Source organism: Sander vitreus, chromosome 1, assembly GCF_031162955.1.
Source record: "Sander vitreus isolate 19-12246 chromosome 1, sanVit1, whole genome shotgun sequence".
In the NCBI taxonomy this organism is placed as follows: domain Eukaryota; kingdom Metazoa; phylum Chordata; class Actinopteri; order Perciformes; family Percidae; genus Sander; species Sander vitreus.
This window is the reverse complement of record NC_135855.1, coordinates 28,390,631-28,414,539: the sequence shown is the minus strand read 5'-3', so window position 1 is coordinate 28,414,539 and position 23,909 is coordinate 28,390,631. Positions and strand designations below refer to the sequence as shown.

The window sequence follows — 23,909 nt, the reverse complement described above, 5'->3', positions numbered from 1 at the left end:
CAGAGATTTGTGTGTGTTTGCTAGTAGCGGCCAATGTAGCTCCGAGCTGTTGAGTGGGCAACAGAAGTCTTGTAAGCTCACTTCTTTCTAACTAAACGCCCTCGGATTTGTTTTATTTTCAAACTTGAAGTCTTCAGTTCCATCAGACACTGACTCAAGTAGGGATGGAAATCGAGAACCAGTTCCAGTTGAGAACCTCTTCCAAATTGTCTCCATCAGAATTGTATGCCTCAGAGCAGTTTATCCAGTGTTTCCCATACATAGGTTCTACTTGGGCGCCCCGCCCCTGGTAGATTGAGACCCGCCCAGGTAGATAAAATCCGAATTACATTTATTTTCCCCAATCAACAGTGTATTTTTTTTTTACAGAGCCCACAGACCAGCTGCCTCCTGCCCCTCCCCCTCATGAAGTCTTGTGCCGCGTGCATGACAGCCTCAACGCTGCACTTCAGGCTCATCGGTAGTAGTAGCATGCAGCTGGTGGTCTTGCTTTGGGATGAGCTGTACTAATAAAACCATAGAAACACCGCGGCCTCGCCGCTGTGAAAGCTCCCCGAACATCATTTATCAGAGTCTGGTAGTTACCCCGGTCCGCGGCAGTCTCCTCCGCTCCTTATCTTTATAACGGAGCTAACCGGAGCTCAGATACACTTTCCTTTCATTTGTTTTAAATTCAACGAGCAATTTGTTGTATTTTAGCAGAACACTGAAAGCAGCGGAAAGGCAGAACTGAGTACATTTTAATATCTGTTTATTTATCGCAAGTAATATCATCATCGCGATATTCAACAACTTTATGGCATATTGCATATTTTCCTCATATCGTGCAGCCCTAATAACCACCCTGAAATTGTGTCAGATGCAGCATAGTGTCGCAATATTTTCATCTGTATCAGTATCATCTTTTAGTCTAATTTGTTTAATATGTCAATAATTATTTCTTTCTAAAGTATCTGTTAATGTTATATGTAGTCATTGGTTTAAAAAAAATTGATCATAAGCCTTTGTTTGACTAGTTTATTACTGAACCCAGCCCTCACGTGCGACGTCACATCCTGGGCCACCCACCACCACCATGAGTACATTCTCAACCTGTGGGGAACACTGTTATCGATTCCTTTTATCGATGGAAGCATGTTTTTCTGACTGTTGCACATTGCGAAATAATGATGTCAAACTGCTGGAAACTTGCAACAAGAAGGAGTCATGGCGGAGAGAAAGAAATAGTCCAAAGCGTGGCTTCATTTTATAACGGAAAATTGAACCAGCGCTGTTTCTAATGTCTGTAAAATGATCATTTTAAGTAATGTTGGAAACATCATCCAAATGCTGAAACATCTTTCTATGCACCATGGCCTTAAATTCCATTTGACACTCTACCATGAGTGCCACTGCTTCCCAACCAAGCAGCACGTCCATTACCGAGGATAAATAGCCTATTATAATAAATGTATTATTAATAATAAAATTATTATAATAATATGAGCGCCACGCTTGACTAAGAAAACCTAAATGAAAACAAATGCTCTACAAATATTCTCTCATTTCATCTACACTGTGTTCAGACTCAGAGATCATAAAACCGTTTCATTGATGCTGAAAAGCTGTGTAACCTTCTTTTTTCCACACACAAATTTTATCATCACGAAGGGAATTGATAAAGAATTGGACTGACAAGCCGTATCAATAATGGCATTGGCAAAATGAAATGGTTGGCTCCATATGGACAGTAGTAGCAAGAAAGGGGGGAAATAATTTCCTCTTCGTGGATTAAACAAACATTATAAGTAAGCTTATGGGTTTGTTGAGCTGTCATGAGATAAAGTCTGTCAACATTCACATATTGCACAATTTGCTGCAAAAATAAACGTGACTGATAACTTTGAGGTGGGGACAGGTTTGAACAAAGACCTAGAGCAACACTAGACAGGTGTCATGTGTGTTCTATTAACTCACTTGATGTTCAGTTTAAATGTTGCTGTCAGTTAAATTTAACTCAAATGTCATACTGTGATTTTGTTAGTCTTGGGATTCATATGACAGACAAGTCTTGTTGTCTTGGTTTTCCGAACATGACACCTGTATGGCTGAATGCATCTGAATGGAAGTAACATCTCTCCCCTCTTACTCTCTCCCTCTCCCTCCCTTTCTGTTGCTGTCGTTGGCCATCAGTCTTTTGTTGTAGACGATCATGGCTGCCATCAAAGAAGCCAGATGAAAGGAGGTCTCTATCCTCACCTCTGTCCATCTCTCCTCACCCCTCTCTCTTTCTCTCCCTCTCTCTGTGATTTCACATCCCTCCCCGCATCTGAACAATGAACAGAGCCAGCCACCTGTTACTAAACCATGGCTTCACTTCCAGACACTGAGTTCTGTTTAAATTGTTTGAGGATTCTCATATTTAATATATATTATATTTTTAGTTTGGTTGCATGGACTGGACTTTTCCTACATGGACAACATGGGGTAAAAGTGAATGTACATTAGAGGATGGATACCTTTTAGAAATGATGTTCGGGTCGGGCTCGGTCACATCAGCACGATAAGGCGTTGAACATTTTAAATTTAAAAAAGCTTATTATGTAGGTGCGCACCTGTGTTAACGTGCGCTTGTTCCCCCGTGTGCGTTGATGAGCTCATCTGTTGACATTTCCAAATGCCTTCCTACAGTTGCTTAATAAAAGCGGGCTTTCCACACAAAAAAAAAGAGATTTTAACTGTGTCGGGCTTGGACATAATATGTTAATGCCTGTCGGACGCGGGCCGGGCTTGGACAGAAAGATGCGGCCCGATCTGCACTCTAATGTACATGTCATAATTATCACAGATGATGGAAAGCCTTATTTGTTGTTGTGCTTTATTTGAAAAACAAAAACCTTTTTTTTGACAACTTGTCTGGTCTTTTCCCCACCCATCACCTAACCTTGCCCTAGCAACGTATTGAATAATTTATAGCTGAAACAGATAAGCCAACAGAAAATTAAACAACAACAATTTGTCGATTAATCGCTCAATTAAACATACGATTTTTTAGCAAAGATGCCAAAAGTTTACTGGTTCTGGATTTTTTTAAATATGTGTATTTGCTGGTTTTCTATGATAGAAAACTAAATATCTGTTGATTAGACAAAACAAGCACTTTTAATTTGTTAACTTGAGCTCTGTGCCCTCTGTGGCTCTGTGAAATTTTATAGACCAAATAAGTATTACATTATAAACAAAATGCAGCTTAATTAATAATTACAATTAAGGATGCATGATATTGCAATATGATTCACGATATTGGAGATGATAATTTTTTTGTATCATTATTCTAATTTTCATTGAAAAAAAAAAAAAAAATATATATATATATATATATATATTAGGGCTGTCAATCGATTTAAAAAATGTAATCTAATTAATTACATACTCTGTGATTAATTAATTGAAATTAATCGCATACATAATTAACAGTGCCTGAACCGATACTTAGAAAGTAAAAAAAGAAAAGAAAAAAAAAAGGGTACTAAACAACAGTTGGTGACATCAAACGGCTTGTTTATTGCTAAGGCCATATGGTCAAAATGAAATGTGTAATAATAATGTATAACAATAACTTATTTCACTAGTAAATTGAACGACAAAAACAACCACCAGATGGTAAAGGACATTTACAATAACTTCAAATGCACCACGACGCTGTAGTTTACCAGTTTCATTGAACGCACCGTCTGTGTTGTTTCTCCGACGGCAGCTACAGATTGTTACATCCCGGTGTTGAATCCTCTACAGTAAAACACAGTCAAACTTTACACTGTTTAGCGTTAGCTGTCAACATTTTAACGGTTTTTAATCCAGCTACTAGCTAGCGGTAGGCTAACGTTAGCTGCTGTCGAGTATAGTGTTAACTAGCGTCATGTGCAGCGGTGTTTGTGTTTCAGAGCATCAGAGAGAAGGGCAGACATATCGGTGGTACCAGATTTCGGTAGCCAGGGTTGGCAGGAAGAAGATTTTTACAAGTAAATGTTCCAATTAATGATCCAGGCAGAACATTCTCGTCTCCCTCCTTCATTTTACAGTCGAATGGTGGCTAGAATGGCTCTGGGTCAAACGTCAATATGGAATGGATTAATCAGCGTTTTTTTAACGCGTTTTTTTTTCTCAGATTAATTAGTTATTTTGACAGCCCTAATCATCTGTACCAAACAAAGATTTTCTCATCTCTGCAGCAATACTTAATTCAGAATGGTTTGACACATATTTTGCCTTTAACAAATATTGCGCCCCCCTGCGATTTGGATATTGCACTAGTCCATATTGCGATTTCGATAAAATTGCAATTAATTGTGCAGCCCTAATAACAATATTGCTTAGTTCAATCTGGATTCTTACATATCCAAAGTTAAAGCACTTTTGACACAAGAAGCATTTTCTGTCCAGTAACTCAGTTATTTAGTTGTTAGTAACCAACTAGTCTTAACTTTCTTCTTGCACCTATCTCTGTCCGTCTTTCTATCTCTTTGTCTCTCCCCACAGGCACACTCACACACTCACATGCATGTGCAGACATGCATACATATGGTCTCTTTCTCATGCATACATCTACCTGTGATTTATAGGGTATGTGGCTCTGGGTTCATAAAAGTCATGATTTCCCATAAAATGTCAGTGATGGTGGTTAATATGACACAGGGAGGGTGTCTGTGTCTGCACCCAGTGTAGGAGCTCAAACCTAGCAGTCATGTAAAATATTGATATTCAATGTGTAAATGTCAGAATGAGAGACTGTGTGTAGTGGCGCTTGACTCCATGGCTTTTAGAGTTCACTCTTCCTTCTTACTTCCGTCTGAGTTAAGTTATAACAACGTAGCACTGCCAGATATTCAAATGCTGCTGAAATAATTGTGTTGCGTATATGTGTGTTTTTGTTTCCCTCAGGATGCTGCTGGAGAAGAGCTCAGGGGAGAGGTTGTTTTTTTCTGTGACAGTGTCCGAGCAGGCGATCACCCTGCGGCGTGGTCAGGCCAGCAGTCAGAATCCTCTGACCGTCAGCTTCAGAACAGAGGGGCGGCTTACACTGGAGAGGTGGACACACATTGTTTTGCAGGTAACAAATCTCAAGGGTTTGGGGATCACGATGGTGGCATGAGAGACAGCTGCCCTGTTAAACGTGCCCGAGTCGGTCAAAATGAGAGGCACATGCTTATGAGCATGAATGTTTATGTGCATCCATAGGTGAGTTTGTGTGCATGGAATTCAATCTATCCACCTTAGAAGCACCATCAGGTTTGCATTTAACTGTTGTCATAAGGGTTGTGTAAGCGGAATGGTCTCTTTTTCACAAACATTGATCACAGACATACTGTCTGTATTTCTTCCTCTGTACTTCTCTTTCATTCTCTGTCCATCTTTTTCTCTTTCCCTCTATGAGCTTGTGCTAATTATACTGGCAAACATCTGCTTTGGCACAGCTGCTGGGGCCGGGGGCACACACATTACATCAGACACACATACACAGACAGGCAATGCTTCACACTTTCAATACAACATTTCAAAAACGTCTATGACCTGTATGGAAAACTAACTTCAAAACCCCTGGAACTCTTTGGATTAATCTATTTAGGTGTGTATGATAATTGAATACTTGTTTACATATTAGATTATTTTACAGATAAACTTTGCATATGTTCATGTTATTATGGAGAACCTTGTTGCATGTGTGAAGGAGTGCTAAATACAAAGAAGAAAGTAGGTAAAAGGAAAAAATACAAAACCCTATCATCACAGAGCCATAAGAAATTGCAGATCTGTGGAAAATTTAAATGTCTTGATTTGCATTACATTCACTACTTAAGTACTGTAATATAACAATGTATACATCTAGTTTCTCTCCTTTTAGTGTTGTTTTTCTTTCATTTCTCCAGAACCAATTGACCTAAGTGGTACATCAACTAGAAATTATAGAAGGTTTCAGAAGTTAGAAACGCAAGGTTGTCATGGACACAAAAAGGCTTTCATAAGCTCTGATCATTCTGGAATGGCAGCTTGTGAAGTAAGTGTGTGTGTGTGTGTGTGTGTGTGTGTGTGAGAGAGAGAGTCTACTTTTTATCTGTATAATCATTTGGGCCCAGCTTTTTAATAAAATAAAATTATATAACCATGATGATGACATTTTATATCATGAATTCTCAAATAAAATCCATGTCTTTAATAATTAAAAAACAATTAAACAGAAGAAAGGGCTCAGCTGATCAATTCGATCAAGTCGAGATCGTATTCAGAACGAGACGCCATTAGTTGCTGTTTTGAAATTCAGGAGCAGCAAGAACCACGTGACGCGTTCGTCCAATCAGCTGCCATGTGTTGCGTTCATCACGCTCATCCCCCTTGTCGTTTCCAGTAAGTGTTTTAACATAGGTGTCGAAAGTGGGCACTACGGCAGTAAGTGATTAGTGCACATTAACAGTGTACTAACAAACCGTGCGACACACACACGCTCCGAACCGAGCGGTTCGGATGTTTTTTCATGAACCGTACCACCCCTAGTGTGTACAGTATGCCCTGTAGGGATCAGGTTTTTATATATGTTTCTGAACAGTATCTGTGTGTTGTACATGTTCATGAAGGCATATAGAAGTGTAAGACTTGCAGGTATCTTGCTAAAAGTATGTTGTGTGTATGGCTTGGAGGTGGAAATTTTGTGTGTGCGCATTCTTGTGAGTCAGTCGGCCTTTCGTTTGATGGCATGGTGATGTGATCTGTTTAGACCATTCAGAAGAATAACGTAATCATCCTTGACACTCAAACACCATTTGCGTACTCCCATTCTTGTGCGTGCACACACACTTCTCTACTCGCTCACTCACTCATACACACAGATACACACTCACAGTTCAGCAGTAATTTGTAGCAGACTTGTCAGCCACAATACAGATATTACCCTATGAAGGAGCTGGGTAATTTAGAAACCTTTCCTACACACACACACACACACACACACACCCAGTCATCTGTCGGTTTGAAAAGATCAAAACACCAAAAAAGACAGTCAAAAGGAATACGGGATTTCCAAGTGCCAGGAGCAATTCATACACACTGACACACACGCACACATGTACACACACGGTGCCAGGAGCAAGGTGCTGTAGGGATGCTGGTGCTCCCTAGGTAGTTGTCTTATCTGATTATGGTAACGATGTTGAGAATAGTGGAGGAAAAGGTAGCCTGGGGGAGGGAAGGACTGAGAGAGGAGAGGAGATGGGGAAAGTGAGAGAGGTGGCTCAGTGTTAAGTGATGCGAAGTCAGTTTACTGTGGGACACTGTCCTGTACATTTCTGCAGAATGTATTACCTATTCGGTAGCTCTCATTGTACATAGAAAATTACTTTTACTACTGCTGTGGATGAAGGAGTTATGTGTACAACTGATGTTACAATGACTGCTGATCAGTGTGTAATAAACATGACTTGTGCTTTTCTGTGGGTGCTTTTTTCTCTCTTTTTTGCCTTATCTCAAGTGTCTCACAGTACTGTGATTGCGTGCGGACAAGATTGGACATTGACTTCTTGGACTCTAGTTTAACAGTGATTTGGTAGGGAAAATAATGAGCTGCACATAGTCTGTCCTGTGTGTGTCCTATCCAGAGCCTCATCACATTAAACTTGATCACTATAGCTACGCGAGTACTTTCGATAGAAAAAACCCCGACCCGAATCAGTGCAGGCAACATGGAGTAGCTGCAGCTATGTGTACAAGCGTCCCCTGAGCTAAAACGGCAGTTGTCGGGGCAAGTTTTAGAGTACCTTTGTGCCTCTTAACAGACACAAAATGCAATTAATATGTCTGTGCCACATGAACAGGGCCCTTACGTGTCAACAAGATGCGTTTTCAACTCAGACATTGTTTAAATTCACCTTCCTTGGTCCCTGTCTCGATCCTGCCGGTAGCTAGCTTTCCTGCTAGCTGATAGCCGTTAGCTGCTAGCTGCCGTCCAGTGAGCGTATTCAGACAGCATCTTGTTGACACGTAAGGGCCCTGTTCATGTGGCACAGACATATTAATTGCATTTTGTGTCTGTTAAGAGGCACAAAGGCACTCTAAAACTTGCCCTGACAACTGCCGTTTTAGTTCAGGGGACGCTTGTACATGTAGCTGCAGCTTCTCCGTGTTGCCTGCACTGATTCGGGTCGGGGTTTTTTTCTATCGAAAGTACTCGCGTAGCTATAGCGATCAAGATTAACGTAAAAATTGGCCGGAAATTCTCCTTTATGATTAGAGGGTAGGTGGACTTTTTTTACAACACACCCACATCAGGAACGCCACACCCAGCGTAGCGGTGCGGGCCAGGGTAAATGGGAGGCTAGGTTAAGACTGCAAAATGATCAGCTGTTATCGCCAATAACCACCGTGAAACTAGAGGCTCTTGTTAGCTCGACGGTGTTCAAGGCAGTGTGACTTGTCACGGTGTGACTTCAAGGCAGCGCTGCGACCGTCGACTTCAAGGCACCTAACCTTAACCCCTAACCCTTGCCTAACCCTAGTGCCTTCCATGCAGCGCTGCCTGGAACATGATATTGGGGGCTTAAAACACCAAACACCCTCTTGTTATAGTCATGTTACCTTTATGTGACCAATCCAATGGAAATGGAAATGCTATGCTGTTGAGAGGAGCAGGCTTACTTTGGTAGAATGTTTCCATGACCTCCTGTTTTGGCTCTAAATCCTTTTTCAATCAACTTGAGGATATTTACTTTTTGTGTATACCACTTGTTTTTACTGTCTTGCATTTTGTGCTATTGTATTATAATAGGGAAAGGGGACAAACCAGAAAATAATACAAAACGCTGAGAGTTGGAAATAACCTGTAAATCAGAGGGGTTTGGGGAGATCTAGAAAAAGGTTTCAGTGTGAAGAGAAACGGAATTAGAAGAGAAAGAAAAGGCAAAAAGAGATTGCAAAAGATGGAAAGAGAAAGGAAGGGAGTTTGTGATTTAAATAGCTTTGGAGTACTATCTTTTGGAGTACCAGTGATTGACTGTGTGCCTGCAGGACCCCCAGAGGGGTCCGTCTGTTAGTGCCTGAGCAAATCAGCATTATCGGATGAGGCAGTGGCAGGTACAGCCAGTCACACCGGTCCCATCACGACCCAACACAGCAGCAGGAATGTTTAACACTTGTGCTTACGCACACGCACACAAACTCTTTTTCTTTCTCTTACCGTTAAACACTTGAACACTAGTGATGTACGTACTGCCTCCACATACACACAGCACCACATGCACAAACGGCTGGTTGCTTCTTTCAGAGGGCTCTTACCCGTTTTTTGAGACAGAGGAGCGAGAGGAGAAACAGAATTGATAAGAAAAGACCAAAAAAAAAAAGGGTATGTGGGTTAGTGTCTGAGTGTCATAGTGAGTTGAGGTCAAGAAAACAAAGACACACACACACACACACACACACACACACACACACACACACACACATTCATCTATATATTTATTAGAGGGAGTTGTTCCTATCTAATCTACAATTTGTTCTCTAGACCCTGAAAGCTCATCTGCTTCACTACTTTGCTCTCAGACAGTTTGGCTGCTGAAACTTCTACTGAATGCCATAATAAGCTTAATGAATGTTTTCATGCACAATTACACTGGAAGACTCTGGCGTGTTGGTATCTTTGTATAAGGACTGGTCTGGCCTTGGCAGAAGGCAACTAATTTGCACCCACTGATCCGATACCACCACAGTCTTTCCATCTATTTCTTTTTTTCTTGCATAGATGCATGTGCACGTCTCATTGCCCTAGTATATCTGAGACTGGTTTTGTCTTTCTTTCTCCTTCTTCTTTCTTCCTCTTCTGTCCTTGGTCTTTCTCTCCTGCTCTGCTTACTCTGTCATTACCATTCTCTTCTTGACCTAGGTTTAGCATGGGTTTGACACTGCTTGGGAACACAAGTTACCAGTTCCTCTAGTTAAACCTGTAGTCACTATAAACACATATAGGCAATTACTTGTCCTCTCAGCCAAACATAACTTAAAATTTGTTTTGTAGGTGGCCGGTTAGCTCAGTTGGTCGAGCAGGCGCACATATATAGAGGTTTACTCCTCGACGCAGCGGCCGCGGGTCGACTCCGACCTGCAGCCCTTTGCTGCATGTCATTCCCCTCTCTCTCCTTTCATGTCTTCATCTGTACTGTGAAAATAATGCCCCAAAAAATAATCTTAAAAAAAAAAATTGTTTTGTAGAAATGAAAGCTGGGGACCAAGGTCTTGTGTTGAAGACCATATAAACATGAGACCAATAGTCCTCTGAGTGGCCAGATGTGTGCCATGAGTGTCCCATATCATGCATAGGTATTGTTTGTTTGAGTGGTAGAAATAGAAGTACTCTTACTTCCCATACCTCCTCTCTCTTTGACTTATACATGGCTGAATAACGGCTCCTGACTTGGTGCTGGAGCAGGTTTAATCTCCAGTAGTGTTAAAACACACATGCTTTACCTCAATATATCCTCTTCTTTCAATACTTAAACCTATACTTGAAAATGTGGTCTGGACCAAAAACGCCTTCAAAAAGTATTGACTCAGACTGTAAACAATGACCAGCGCATGGAAGAGGAAATCTTGGCCCGGATATCTGTTATCCTTTGCTGGCTACACCGGAACCCCAGAAATATTGGCCGTTGCCCCCTGAGGCTAAATTGGCGTCAGACCATTAGCCGACAGTCTCCAAGATTGCACATATGCAGACTTAATACACATCTTATCATATACTTGCTACTACTCACTATACTATACTGTTCTCTCTGTCCCACCTGCAGTGACCGAGACAGATTGTGAGACAGACTGAAAGTTAATATGTCTGTTATGCATTGTGCATGGAGGAACTTTGTGTGTGTGTGTCTGTGTGTGTGTGTGTGTGTGTGTGTGTGAAGGTGAGGCAAGGTTGTTATGTAGGGGTGAAGTGGACACCCCTATGGTAGCCCTCTGCCTGCTGGCACAGGAGGCGAAAGGGCACGAGACTGGCATCAATTACATAGTGAGTGAGAGGGAGAGAAAGGTGTGTGTATGAGTGGTGGGGTTCGAGGTTTTCTGTCTTAAATTAATTTTATTTCTTTATTTAACATCAGTGTTTCATGCCTACGTGCAGTCTGTTCCAGCTTAATAGTGAGAGCAAGGCACTAACAGGTCAGGTTAGGGGTTTCATTCCCACTGGAGCTGTGAGATATGAGTGCTAAAAATGTATGCGTCAAGGGTGCTGCAAGGTGCTTTGGATAAAAGGATCCACCAATGAGCATATGTTATGTTAACTTGCCCTTTCTAGAAATATCTACTCTAAAGTAGAAGTTCCATGGCATAGGTTAGTATAGTAACCCTATTAAGACCAATAGAAACTTTATTAAAAAAAGGCCCAGAATATTATAAAAAGAAGATGTGGATAGTGGATATGACGCTAATGTTCCTGACTGGTCTGCATCTAAGCCTTGTTACTTAGTGTTATTTCTCTCCTCTTGCAGTGTGATAGTGTGCTCCTCCTTCCTTGTATGCTGTCGTGGATGTCTCTGTTTTGTTAAATGGGACCCCTCTTTGCTTTCTGCTCAGAAAGAAAAAGTCTTAGAGACTTATGGTCTTTATTAAAAGGTTGGTGGGTCACCTTATAAATGTCCCCTCTCTCTCCTTTTCTCTCTTTATATTTTGTCCCTGCTTTTTTATTGAAGATGGTTTTGTGTCTCTCTCTGTCTCTCTCTCTCTCTCTCTCTCTCTCTCTCTCTCTCTCCCTCTCTCTCTCTCTCTCCCTCTCTCTCTCTCTGCCTCATCTATCTCTCATTCTCTCCACCTTCTTTGTCCTTCCCTCTTTCCCTCACATTCTCCTTACACACACACTCCCTCTCTCACCCTCTCCATCTCCCTGGGGACAATTTTCTTTTCTTAAATAAACTGTCAAGGCTAGTGTTAAAATATGGGCCTTACATGGGGTGAGCCCGACAAGGCAAAGGCATGGGGCCCTGGGCTGGTATAAAACATGGATAATATGCTGTGAGAGGTAATTGTATCTTTTAGCGCTGAGATGAGTAGAACAAATGTCTCTCCACTCCATCCTCTCTCTTTCTCTCTCTCTTTATTTCCTTTCCTCTCCTCCTCCTCTTCCTATCTCTTTCTTTACACACTGCAGCCATGCTAATATGATAGAAAGAATATTGGCTGTACATCAGAGCTGCTAACAGTTCTTAGTGGGTAAGGGCAAGTATGCAGGGGGGAGAGAGGAGTAAAAAGGGATGGAGAGGCTTGGAGGGTGAATAACAAGGAGAGAGATAACAGAAGAATGAGAGAGTTAGAGAAAGAGACAGGGAAAGGTGATAATATGCCTGGAGATGCAAAAGTGGAGAGCTGGGGATGCATAAAGTCACATTACACTTTTTGATTTCACTCACTTTGGTTTTCATTTGGAGGACAGGAATATCTAGGAATATCCAGCAAGCTGTTTCCCAAAATCATCTGAAGGTTAAGATGATTTTAGTCAGATTGCAAATCTGTCAAGCTGAGATCATTTTAATCTTAAAATGATTTTGGAAAAGTGGGCCTGGCTCTGTCTTTAAGTTCAAACTTCATGAACATTTTATACAAACACACTTAATACAGTTGTATAATGTAGTTAGTAATTAGTTACATGCTAAAACAGCTGTGCAGTTTGCGCAGCTGTAAAAGCAGCAAAAGTCCAACCCTGAGGACATCTACAGGCTGATATTGGCTCAAAGTTATAGCGCCCCCCTAGTGGCAACCAAGGTTATTCTATTTTATTTCGTTTTGACTTTTTGTTTTCAAATTCAGTTTAATTTTAATTAGTTTTTAAAGCGGGTTTGCTAGTTTAGTTTTTATTTTTTGAAAATGCTTAGTTTTAGTTTAGTTTTTAATTAGTTTTAGTCTTAGTTTTAGTCTTTTTTTGTAATATGGGTTATTTGTCGGGGGATTCCAAAAGATCAGAAAAAGTATTGTGTAATAATAACTCAACAAAAACATACAATTTTAGAAATATGTATTCACAATGTATTCAACAATAACACCAGTACATAAAATGTAGCCTACATATGGTCATAAATATGTAAACAGTCTACACAAGACGCAGTATGTGCAAAATGTGTAAGTGACGTGTTCCATGAAAAAAAACCTAAATAACCAACAGACTAAAGAAGACATGTTACAACAGGTGTTTTCAACTTTGATTCGTGTAAAGTGGCGAACTTTTTGAAGTCAATCGAGTCACACAGTTTTGTAGACATCCCAGTATCAATCCACATATTAACCCACGCTTCCTCCCGCTTTTGGTGTTCCTGCGTATTTACTAACCAGCAGCTGTCAGGTCGCCGGTGAAAGCCCTCCTGTAGTGTTCTCTGTCCTGCTGTTGTCTCTGTCATGCTGCCTGGCCCTGTATCCATACATCCATGCCCGTAACGTTACCGGGGTTAGCTTCTGTTTCGGGGGAAGGGGGCTTTGCGTTCTCCTTTACCTCGTTAAGGTAAGCTAGGTTAGCCTTCTAGCTTGTGTGTGCTTCTCAAATGTACTTTCAAATTCGTGGGATTTTTCCCTGTAATAAATTGACCACATATTTTACCACCTTCCACTGCAAGGTGCTTTTTATCTGACACAGTCATAAACAAATAGGACTGCCGCTTTCTTCCGCCTTTCGGTACCGCTATGATGCCAGGCGACAGGGACGGAGCCACGGACATGTTGTGTTCAATTTGACATGGACTGTCAGAATTTCTGGATTCCCAATCGGAAACTATACATGTCTACGGGAAATGTCATGGTCGGAGAGATATAACGTTATTTGCTCTATGAAAGATCGACAAAGACGAAAACTAAGGACATTTACTCGATAATTTTATTTTATTGTAGTTAGTTTTGCAAACAGACATTACAGTTTTAGTTTAGTTATCGTTTTTTTGTAATGCCTCATTTTTATTTTTATTTCAGTTTACGACAATGTTTTTTCCCACCTAGTTTTCGTTATTTCGTTCGTTTTCGTTAACGATTATAACCTTGATGGCAACAGGAAGTTGGCCTAAAAGTCAAGGTGCTATACTTTAACGAACCCCTCCTAGAGATTTCATCCGATGGACTTCAAATTTGGTCTGTACCATCTCAACACCTTAAAGATGAACAGTTATTAAAAGAAAAACTTTTCGTCAAACGGTGTGGGCGTGGCGGCCATTTTGAGCATTTATTGATGAATGAAGAAGTTGTTGTAACTTTAGACTCTCCCCCAATGACAGCTTCACTGGCTGTGGAATGAGGTGTGTTATCAGTGAGTGGCATGTCAGTCACAGGGCAACACATCCGGAGAAGAGCGGCTGCATGGAGGGAGTTTGGCGAGGCGGGATGTGTGGGGGCAGAGGCGGTGGAGTCCGGGATTAGCGGAGGTTAAAAGGAGAGGAAGAGATAGGTAAGGAAGAGGAGACAAGCATGAGTGGAGCAACAAGAGAGGGAAAGGTCTGAGGAAAGGATACAAAAGATGTTTGACCAGAGTTTAAGAGAGGAGGGTGTCCGTTTCTTGTCAGTGTGGTGGGAAAGTGGCTAGAGTGGTTGTCTCGGGGGGCACATCTGCTGCTGCTGGAGGGTCACCAATTTTTCGTTGCTCTTTCGGGTTGTCGGGCTAATGTCATTGAATGCATATAATGGTTATTATTGCAGTCAATGCTGTGCATCATTACCCATCGCAAGTACCACACAAAGCCTAGCTTTTGGCTAGGCAGTTAAGGGGAAGTTCTCTGTCAAAGGGCTGACAATGTCCTTTGTGATGATGGCTTCTGTGTCAGTTTTTTTTGAGGCACCCACAGTGGATTTTGTAAATGATTGTAAAAAGGATCAGTTGGTGGCGATAGCTGATCATAATGATATTGCTGTTGCAGAGAAAAGTCATAAGGATGAGATTAAAAAGAGTTTTGTTGTCTTTATTTGAACGTGTGTGGTAAATAAAGCTGAGACTGAGCTTGTGCCCATGTCATCTGTAGCAACAGTTGTGCAGGCAGCGAGTTTAACTTTTGAACAGCCGAAGGAGCTGTTGGCTTTGGAGTTTGAGCAGGAGAAGCATCACAGGCATTTTGAGAGAGGGGAAAGGTTTCAGTTGGAGAGACTTCGACAGGTGGAAAAGCTTGAGTTGGAGAAAATGCGGCAGGATACAGAGAGGAGGAAGTTGGACTTAGCAGTCTAGGTTGGAGTAAATAAGAGAGGGCAAGCTTGTTCCATGGTTCTGGGGGTCAGGATTATGTCTCCATTGGCTCTGCACAGGGTGATTTGGATGTGGTTGCAAACTTGTGTTTTTTTCACTCTCTTCAAACATGTTGAACATGCAAAAAATTGGCCAGATTCAGACAGGGTGCTGATGCTTCAGTGCGTCCTCAGTAGTAGGGCCCAGGAGGCCTATTCGGCTATATGTGGTGAGGATGGCTTAGATTATAAGGCAGTAAAAGCAGCTGTCTTGAAGTCATACGAGTTGGTTCCTGAAGCTTATCGTCAGAATTTCAGAAACTGGGTAAAGGGGGATAAGCAGACCAATGTAGAGTTTGTCTGTGATTTGACTTGCCATTTTCAATGTTGGTGTTCTGCAACCAAGGTGAATTCTTTTGTGGGTCTTTGTGAGCTTATCATATTGGAGCAGTTTAAAAGTGCCATCCCTCAATCTGTTTCTACATATGTAAATGAGCAGAAGCCCACCACCGCACTGAAGGCAGCAGAGTTAGCTGATGACTTTGTGTTGATGCATAAGAACATGATGGTGAAGTACGCTCTGTTGGAGATTGGAAAGGTAATGTTAATGGCAGTATGAATCCACACAGTGGCGTGGAGTTTGCAAAGCCAGGTCTCTCACGTAAGCCTGCTTGGGTGGGGCGACAAGAGATCAGTACGGTATGCAACTACTGCCGTAGGGAAAGACCAGTGCCCGCTGTTGAAGCTAAAAGGTAAGCCCAATTTGCCCTTTCATGCTCCAGCTATGCTTTGTTCCACAGTCTCAGAAAAGCCTGTTTGTGTAGCCTCTAGTGTAGGCTCAGGTGAAGTGTCAGGTGAGGTACCAGATTGTGTGGACTTAGTTCAGGATTCTGGTTTTGAACCTTTCATTGCTGATGCCTTTGTGTCGTTGGTGGGTAGTGACAAACATGTTCCAATCAAGTTACTACGAGATACAGGTGCAAAGCACTCATTTGTTGTGGAGTCTGTGTTGCCTTTTTCACTTGAGTCAGCAACAAATGATTATGTACTGATGAGAGGGATGGAGATGGGTTGGATTCCTGTGCCCCGCCATGCTATGGAGCTTTACTGTGAGCTGGTGCAGGGCATTGTTTCTGTCGGGGTGCGCCCTGAGTTACCTATTGAGGGTGTCCATATGGTTTTGGGTAATGATTTGGTTGGGAGTTGTATGCCGCCCCCTGTTGTTCCCATGCCATGCTAAGAGTTCAGAGGAGAGAAGTCTGTTTTTGCCAGGGATTTTTCCAGCTTGTGCTATCACACATGCACAACGCCGCAAATACTCTGCTCCTGACCCACCTGGATCAGGGGGTTGTGAAGACACGGTGCTTATTGAACCTGTCCCACTGCCTGATCTCCCATTGTCTGTATCAAAGGAGGATTGGGTGAAGAGCCAAAGGGCTGATGCTTACCTGTCTGCATTGTGGGATGAGGTACTTCCAGTTAATAAGTGATGGTGATTTCGTGGGCGAGGCCATTTTGCCAAGTTGTTTCTCTGAGGTGGTGTTGCAAACTGCACATGATGGTTGTGGACATTTGGGCATAAAGAAAACATATGATTGTGTGCTAGGCTACTTCTTTTGGCCCCAGTTAAAACGTGACGTTGCAAAGTATGTGAAATCAAATCATGCCACATTTGCCAGCTTACTGGAAAACCCAATCAGGTAGTTAAACCTGCTCCCAGTCCCATTCCAGCTGCTAGTCAACCTTTTGAGCATTTGATCATAGACTGTGTAGAGCCGCTGCCTCCTTCCAAGACAGGTTGTGCTTACATGCTAACTGTGATGTGCCAAACTACAAGGTACCCTGCAGCCTTTTGCTTGTGCTCAATTTCAGTGAAGTCAGTAGTTAGGACTCTAACTCAGTTTATTTTTGTTCAAGCAGGTTCTGAAACGGCTGGGGGTGAAGCACAACTGTGCCTCATCCTACCATGCACAGAACCAGGGGGTGCTGGAGCGGTTTCATTGTACCTTGAAGTCTAAGCTGCGTACCTATGGGAAGGGACTGGGAGGAGGGACTGCCCTGGCTCATGTTAGCAGTCAGGGAGGTGGTCCAAGAAAGTACAGGGTTTAGTTCCAATTATTTGGTTTTTGGCCATTCTGTCTGTGGTCCTTTAGCCCTCCTGCATGATGGGTCGGTTGAAAGTAAGCCACCAAAAAACTTAGCAGACTATGTTAACAGGTTCCGCCGTCATCTGTATGTGGCTGTTGAGGTTGCAAGGAAAAATTTGCAGGGTGCTCAAACCATTCAGAAAAGATTGTATGACCGCGGATCAGAGCAGCTTCAGTTTTGCCCAGGTGACCAGGTGTTAGCTCTTTTGCCACTTCAGTCCTCACCATTTCAGGCAAAGTTTGCTGGCCCTTACACTGTTCAGAAGCAGGTCTCAGATCAGAACTACTTGATTTCTACCCCAAATCGGAGAAAGTCAACTCAGCTATGTCACATTAATTTGCTAAAGCCCTACTATGCCTGTGGTGCTACTGTGGCAAGCGACCAAGTTGCCCAGGACGTTACTGTTAACCCTGCATTAATGGTTGACTCTGTGCATTCAGGTCCTGGTGTACTTCAGTCAGGGCTGGACATTGAGAGAGATGTTAAGGGGCCAGACGATCCTATTAACTGTGGTAGGCTGAAAAATTATGTCAGTTGGATAGTTTGAATCATTTGCCTGTGTCCCAGAGAACCGAACTGGTGGAGTTGATCAGAAGGTTCCCAATGTTGTTTGGCCCTTATCGAACATGATATTGATGTAGGTACCAGTCCCCCGATTAGGCAGCGTTTTTATTGCTGTGCAGTGGACAAGCGTAGGGTGTTGGAAGCTGAGGTTGAGTATATGTTGGACAACCAGATTGCAGTACCATCTTCCTCTAGTTGGGCCTCACCCTGCTTGCTGGTTGGCAAGTCATATGGGTCCCCAAGGTTTTGCAATGACTATCGTAAGGTCACTAGGGCAGATTCCTACCCATTGCCACAAATGGAAGACTGCATTGATCTGGTGGGTTCAGCTAAAGTTTGATTTATTGAAAGGATACTGGCAGGTTCCTTTGACAGTGTGAGCTTGAGAGGTTTCAGCCTTTGTGACACCTTTTGGTCTGTTTGAGTATACTGTAATGAGTTTTGGTCTTCACAATGCGCCTGCCACCTTTCAACGTCTTATGAACCTGGTGGTGGCAGGTCTTGATGGTTGTGCGGTTTACCTAGACGATGTTGTGTTTAGTGACACATGATCACGTCCAACGGATCAGTGCTCTGTTTTTCCGCCTGGCTGAGGCGTGTCTCACCATCAACTTGGCTAAGTGTGAGTTTGCTAGGGCGACGGTGAATACCTGGGCCAGGTGGTTGGACAGGGGCGAGTTTGTCCGGTGGACGTGAAAGTTCATGCTGTCGTGCAGTATCCTGTGCCAACTACTAAAAAGGACCTCATGCGTTTTCTGGGGTTGGCCGGGTACTATTGCGCTTTCTGCAAGCACTTTTCGACAGTAGTAAATTTGTGTGGTCTCCCAAATGTCAGCTGGCATTTGAAAGCGTAAAGGCCCTGTTGTGTGCTGCGCCAGTTCTTGCTGCGCCACACCTTAACCAGCCTTTCAAATTACAAGTTGACGCTAGTCAAGTTGGGGCAGGTGCAGTGTTGTTGCAGGAGTGGGAGGGGGTCAATAGGTAAGTTTGCTACTTCTCGAAGAAGTTCAACTCGCATCAACTTAATTACTCGACAATTGAGAAGGAAGTGCTAGCCTTGATCTGGGCTCTCCAGCACTTTGAGGTCTATGTCAGTTCTGGCATTAGCCCAGTTGTGGTTTATACTGACCAAAACTTTGTTCCTTCAGTCTCACTGTTTGGACATAAGGCATATTAAGGGCAGGGATAATATCATTGCAGACGCCCTGTCACGTGCCCCGGTTGGTTGATGTGGTTTGGTTGTTGAACTGTGTAAGTGCAGCGTTATTGCTGTGGTTTTCTTTTTTGTTGTTTGTGTGCTTGGTGTTGGTTAACTTTCGGTATTTGTGGATCACTTTGTGGCCCACGACTTAAGGGGGGGAAAGTGATGCCCTTCGGTGTCATTTGAGTGTTTTTGCCATCTACATTGAGGAGGTGTGTTTTAACTTGTGCCTCCTGTTTGCAGGTTACTAATTAGAGTTACTCCGCTCACTGCTTCCACTGACTTCTACATCTTATTCTGTATATTGTTAATTTGGTCTAATTTGGTTCAGTTTGGTTTAATAAAGTATTGTCTAAACATTCAACATGGTGTTGTCTCCCTCTTTGTTATGACAACCTCAGCCAGGTCATGTTGTTCAACAGATAAAATCGGCCTATTACCAGTAAGCAAAACTCAGTGTGGTTAAATGGACTCAGTGTGAATGGATTTCGGGTTGGAACTGTTGATTCTTGTTCTTATTCTCTCACATCCATTTTCTTTGTGTGCTTTTGTCTGTTTTTGGTTTTATGTAAACTTTTAAAAGAAAAAGAGTGAACTGCCAAAATAAGAGTTAGATGTAAATGGTTTAAATCTGTTCTATCGTGTCAATAACAATATAATTGTTAGAGTAGAGCAGAGGAGCTGATCAGAAACTGGTGTTTTCGCACACACACACATGTATCTAGAATTGGCTCCACATATAAATAAAATATGATTTTAAAGTCTAACACTGTCTGACTCTGCAACATGTGTGATGTTTGGATAACACCTTGCTGTTTAGAATAATGAGAATTAGTCTTAGAATTAAGTGAAGGTAACTCTTCACACAATACAGTAATGTGAGCTATTTAAATTAGCTGGATACATTGTTTAATGTAATTTGCTCTTACAAGTTCTTCCCCGAAAGAACCAAGCAGGCCTGCCTTGTTGTGTAATCCAAATGTTCTTCAAAACTTGCCATTTTCAGCTTGTAGCTTGCTAGCTAAACGTTTGTTGTTGTTTCACGCTAGAAATGTACTACCGTTGATCCAGTCTAACCTTTTACCAGTGCCAAAAAGAAAAAGGTTAATTTAGTTCAGAGCATCAGAAACTTGTCAGTTGTACCTAATGCAGAATTCTAGCCTGTGACGTATACTGTACAAGATTTCAACTGCCAGTTTTTCTTTTTTACTTTTACAGAGCAATACGTTTTTAATTTGCAAGATACAGACAGCTGTTTTTGTTCCATGGTGGTTAAAAAAGTAAAAGTTTTATATTATACTGTTATATTTTTGTTTAAATATTTTTGTATGACCGGAACAGCAAACCTGGGCTATTTTATGCATATTTTCTCAACCACCTCTTACTTTAGTGGCCCACAGCTACAAAGTGAGCTTAGAAGAAACACTGCTGTCCACACTGTGTACTGAGCCATGGCTTGGCAGGAGTGTGAAAATCGAGAAGAGCTTTAGTCAAAATGCCAGTCTACAGATCACTAAAAGCTTTCCACTCAGGGTTTCCCTGAGCTTTTAGAGAGGCTTAGGTGGTAACATTGCCAATGGGGTGGGTTGTGCACAGGGAAACAGTGCTTGAAACTCCCTAAGAGCACAGAAACCTTTTGAAAGAAATTGTTTAATAAGGAAAGGATAAAATAAAACTTTCTTGAGAAGAAGAGATATAAAATATGTTATGGTACATTTCATTTAATAGTAAGGTAAAACAGTGTTAGCAGTCCCTAGGTGATGATACAGTACATGGACAATTACAGCCATTCGTTTGGTCGCAGAATGTCATAAAAAGTCACAAAATAACAGTGGTTAACACATTAAATAATTTAAAAAAGTTAATGTAAAAATGTGGTAGGTGCCTGTTGTTGTTTTCAAAATGAGTTGTGGCTTTGCAGGAATGTTGCAGGAGAAAACCGCATGCAACCAGACCAGGTTCTAATGGAGCAATGAATGGTGGCAGGGACCATGGGGGGTGCAGGGGTTAGATTCAATATCCAGGCTGGCCCAGGATTGAACCCTGCTGAACCCATCTCTCCTTCCATTTTCAGCTTCAATCTTAATGTGACAGAGTCTGGGTTTGCAGGAAAGAGTAGCAAAATAATATACAGTTGTGTTCAGAATATAAGCAGTGTTTACAAAAGTGAATAATGCTCAAAATCCTTAGAATAGCTTTTAATTCCATAATATCAATGCACATTCAATTCCAAATCAAAACATGACCAAAATTGATCAAGTTTGTGTTATACCTTTACAGAAAGTGAAGAAAAAGTTATATTAGGCTGTTTTTTGTGGCATTTTTCTTTACAAACTCAAACATTTACTGTATCAACTGAAAAGTGTCTCAAGGGTTTGCTTTACTTTGAATCACTGCACTAATATTTAGTTGCATAACTATTATTTCTGAGAACTGCTTCACATCTGTGTTGCATGGAGTCGACAAACTTCTGGCACCTGTGAACAGGTATTCCAGCCCAGGATGATTGAACTACATTCCACAATTCCTCTGCATTACTGGGTTTTGCCTCAGAAACAGCATTTTTGATGTCACCCCACACGTTTTCTATGGGATTGAGGTCTGGGGATTGGGCTGGCCACTTCATAACATCAATCTTGTTCATCTGGAACCAAGACTTTGCTCGCTTACTGGTGTGTTTTGGGTCATTGTCTTGTTGAAAGACCCATTTCAAAAGAATTTCCTCTTCAGCATAAGGCAACATGACCTCTTCAAGTATTTTGATGTATTGAAACTGATCCATGATCCATGGTATGCGATAAATAGGCCCAACACCACAGTATGAGAAACATCCCCATAACATGATTTTTGCACCACCATGCTTTACTGTCTTCACAGTGTACTGTACTGAACGACCCATTTTGCTGAGTATTTCAGTGTGAAATGCACTATAACCAGCATGCACAACATTTGCTTCCTTCCTTCCTTAAATATGGGCCATAATTGACACCTGTTTCTTTACAGAATCAATCACCTCACTAATTGACCACAACACTGCTATTATTTTGAACATGCCCCTTTCAATTACATATATATATATACACATATATATATATATATATATATATATATATATATATATATATATATTTTTTTTTTTTTTTTTATCAGACAAAGCGCTTTACAATTTGCCATTCACACACATTCATACACCGATAGTGGCCGAGCTGCCATGCAAGGCGCTGGCCTGCCATCGGGAGCAACTTGGGATTCAGTGTCTTGCTTTAGGACACTTCGACATGCAGACAGGGCATGTAGAATTAGGTGATCAATACTTGTGGGCTCTATTGTAGCTTGGTATGTATCTGACAATGCATGCAGTGATGGTACCTTAAAGTGCTTTAGTTAAAAGCCCTCACAAAATGCATATCCTCGGAAACGGATAGGTATAGTTTAAAATAGTAATTTCCTTTCCTCTGGACTTAGTGGACACAGTCCAAATGAGACTAGTTATTAACACTAAAGAGTTCTCTAACTCCTTTTGCTTTTTCCCCCCTTCGTTCTCAAAGAACTCTGAAGTTACAGTGGCTTAAAGAGACGAAGAGAGGTAGAGGAAAGGAGGTCAAAATACAGATGGATGGGAAAAGGGGGATAAACAGAGGTAAAAGTGTTGTGAAAGCTAACAAAGGGGAGTTGGCTGGGTTTCAAAAGAGCGCGTGGCGGCTAAGGAGGATGAAGCGCTTCAGGATTCATTTACATCAGGCCTGACAACTGCCTCACATCTCCCCAAGAGCCACACAGCTCCAGCTTAGAGATTCCTAAAGAGGGCACTTCTTCTAGCTCCCTCTCTTACACCCGCTCTCTGACTTTTTCTCCCTCCTTTCTCTTTTTTTCTCTTTCCTTTTTTTTCCACTTGTATTCTCTCCTGCTCTCATGCGCTTGCTAGTCTTCAATCAGCCATCATGAAAGTGTCTGTCTGGGCGTCTTAACTATCCTCTGAGAGGCAGACACTTGTCTGGGCCTGCCTTCATCCCCTAAAGGCTTTTTTTTGACTTGGACTTATTTCCCTCCTCACACCTTTTCAACTTCCCTAAAGAGCTGACAACAAGTGAGAGCGACAGGGCAAGATAAACATGAGGGAAAGATACAGGAAGAGAGATGAGAGGGGGAAGTCGTCGCCTGAGAGGGAAGAAGTAAAGATTGTTATGAAAAATAGGGAGAGAGCGGGAGTAAATGAAAATGAGGTGAGAGAACTCAAAAACAGAAAAAAGGGAAGGAATCAAATGACCTCGTGAGGAGGAGAAAGGACAAAGCAAGGAGGACCAGAGCAGAAGAGAGACGAAATGAAGAAGGAAAGGGCCACTCTAGTAAGACAGGGAGAGTCACGTTTATCAGTGGTGCAACAGTGCATTTCCCAAACACAGGATTTAGAGATGGGGTAAAGGGAGAGAGTAGGACAGGGCACATTCAACTTTTTTTTGGGGGGGGGGTGAGCCCCTCTCATGGAAGTATCTTTCTTTTTGCCTGGGTTTGATGTGAAAGCGAGCTGCTCCTGCTTTGACGATGCTGTCTGCCGTGCAGTTTTTAATATTCATGCAGCAGATCTGGAAAAGGAGTGGAGAGGAGATTTTTGGTCAAACAGAAAGCTAATTTGCGGTTGAGGCAGTTTAGCCTGAGGCTCTTTCTGCTACTGGGGAAATGAGCTGGAAGATTAGCCGTATGTATAATTCACACACACATGGTCACACTCACACACATGCATAGATATGCAAAAACACACCAATGGTGCGTGCATAGACTTTTGTAGATAGATGCACATAATATGCAC

General features: G+C 42.0%; 1 protein-coding gene across 1 annotated transcript in view; it reads left to right on the top strand.

Annotated features, from left to right (window-relative positions):
• Window positions 1–23,909, top strand: part of ush2a (Usher syndrome 2A (autosomal recessive, mild)) — a 232,310-nt gene that overhangs the window by 3,449 nt on the left and 204,952 nt on the right. The window contains 1 exon segment of the mRNA XM_078251541.1: window positions 4,921–5,089. Within this exon segment, the coding sequence (XP_078107667.1) occupies window positions 4,921–5,089 (169 nt within the window).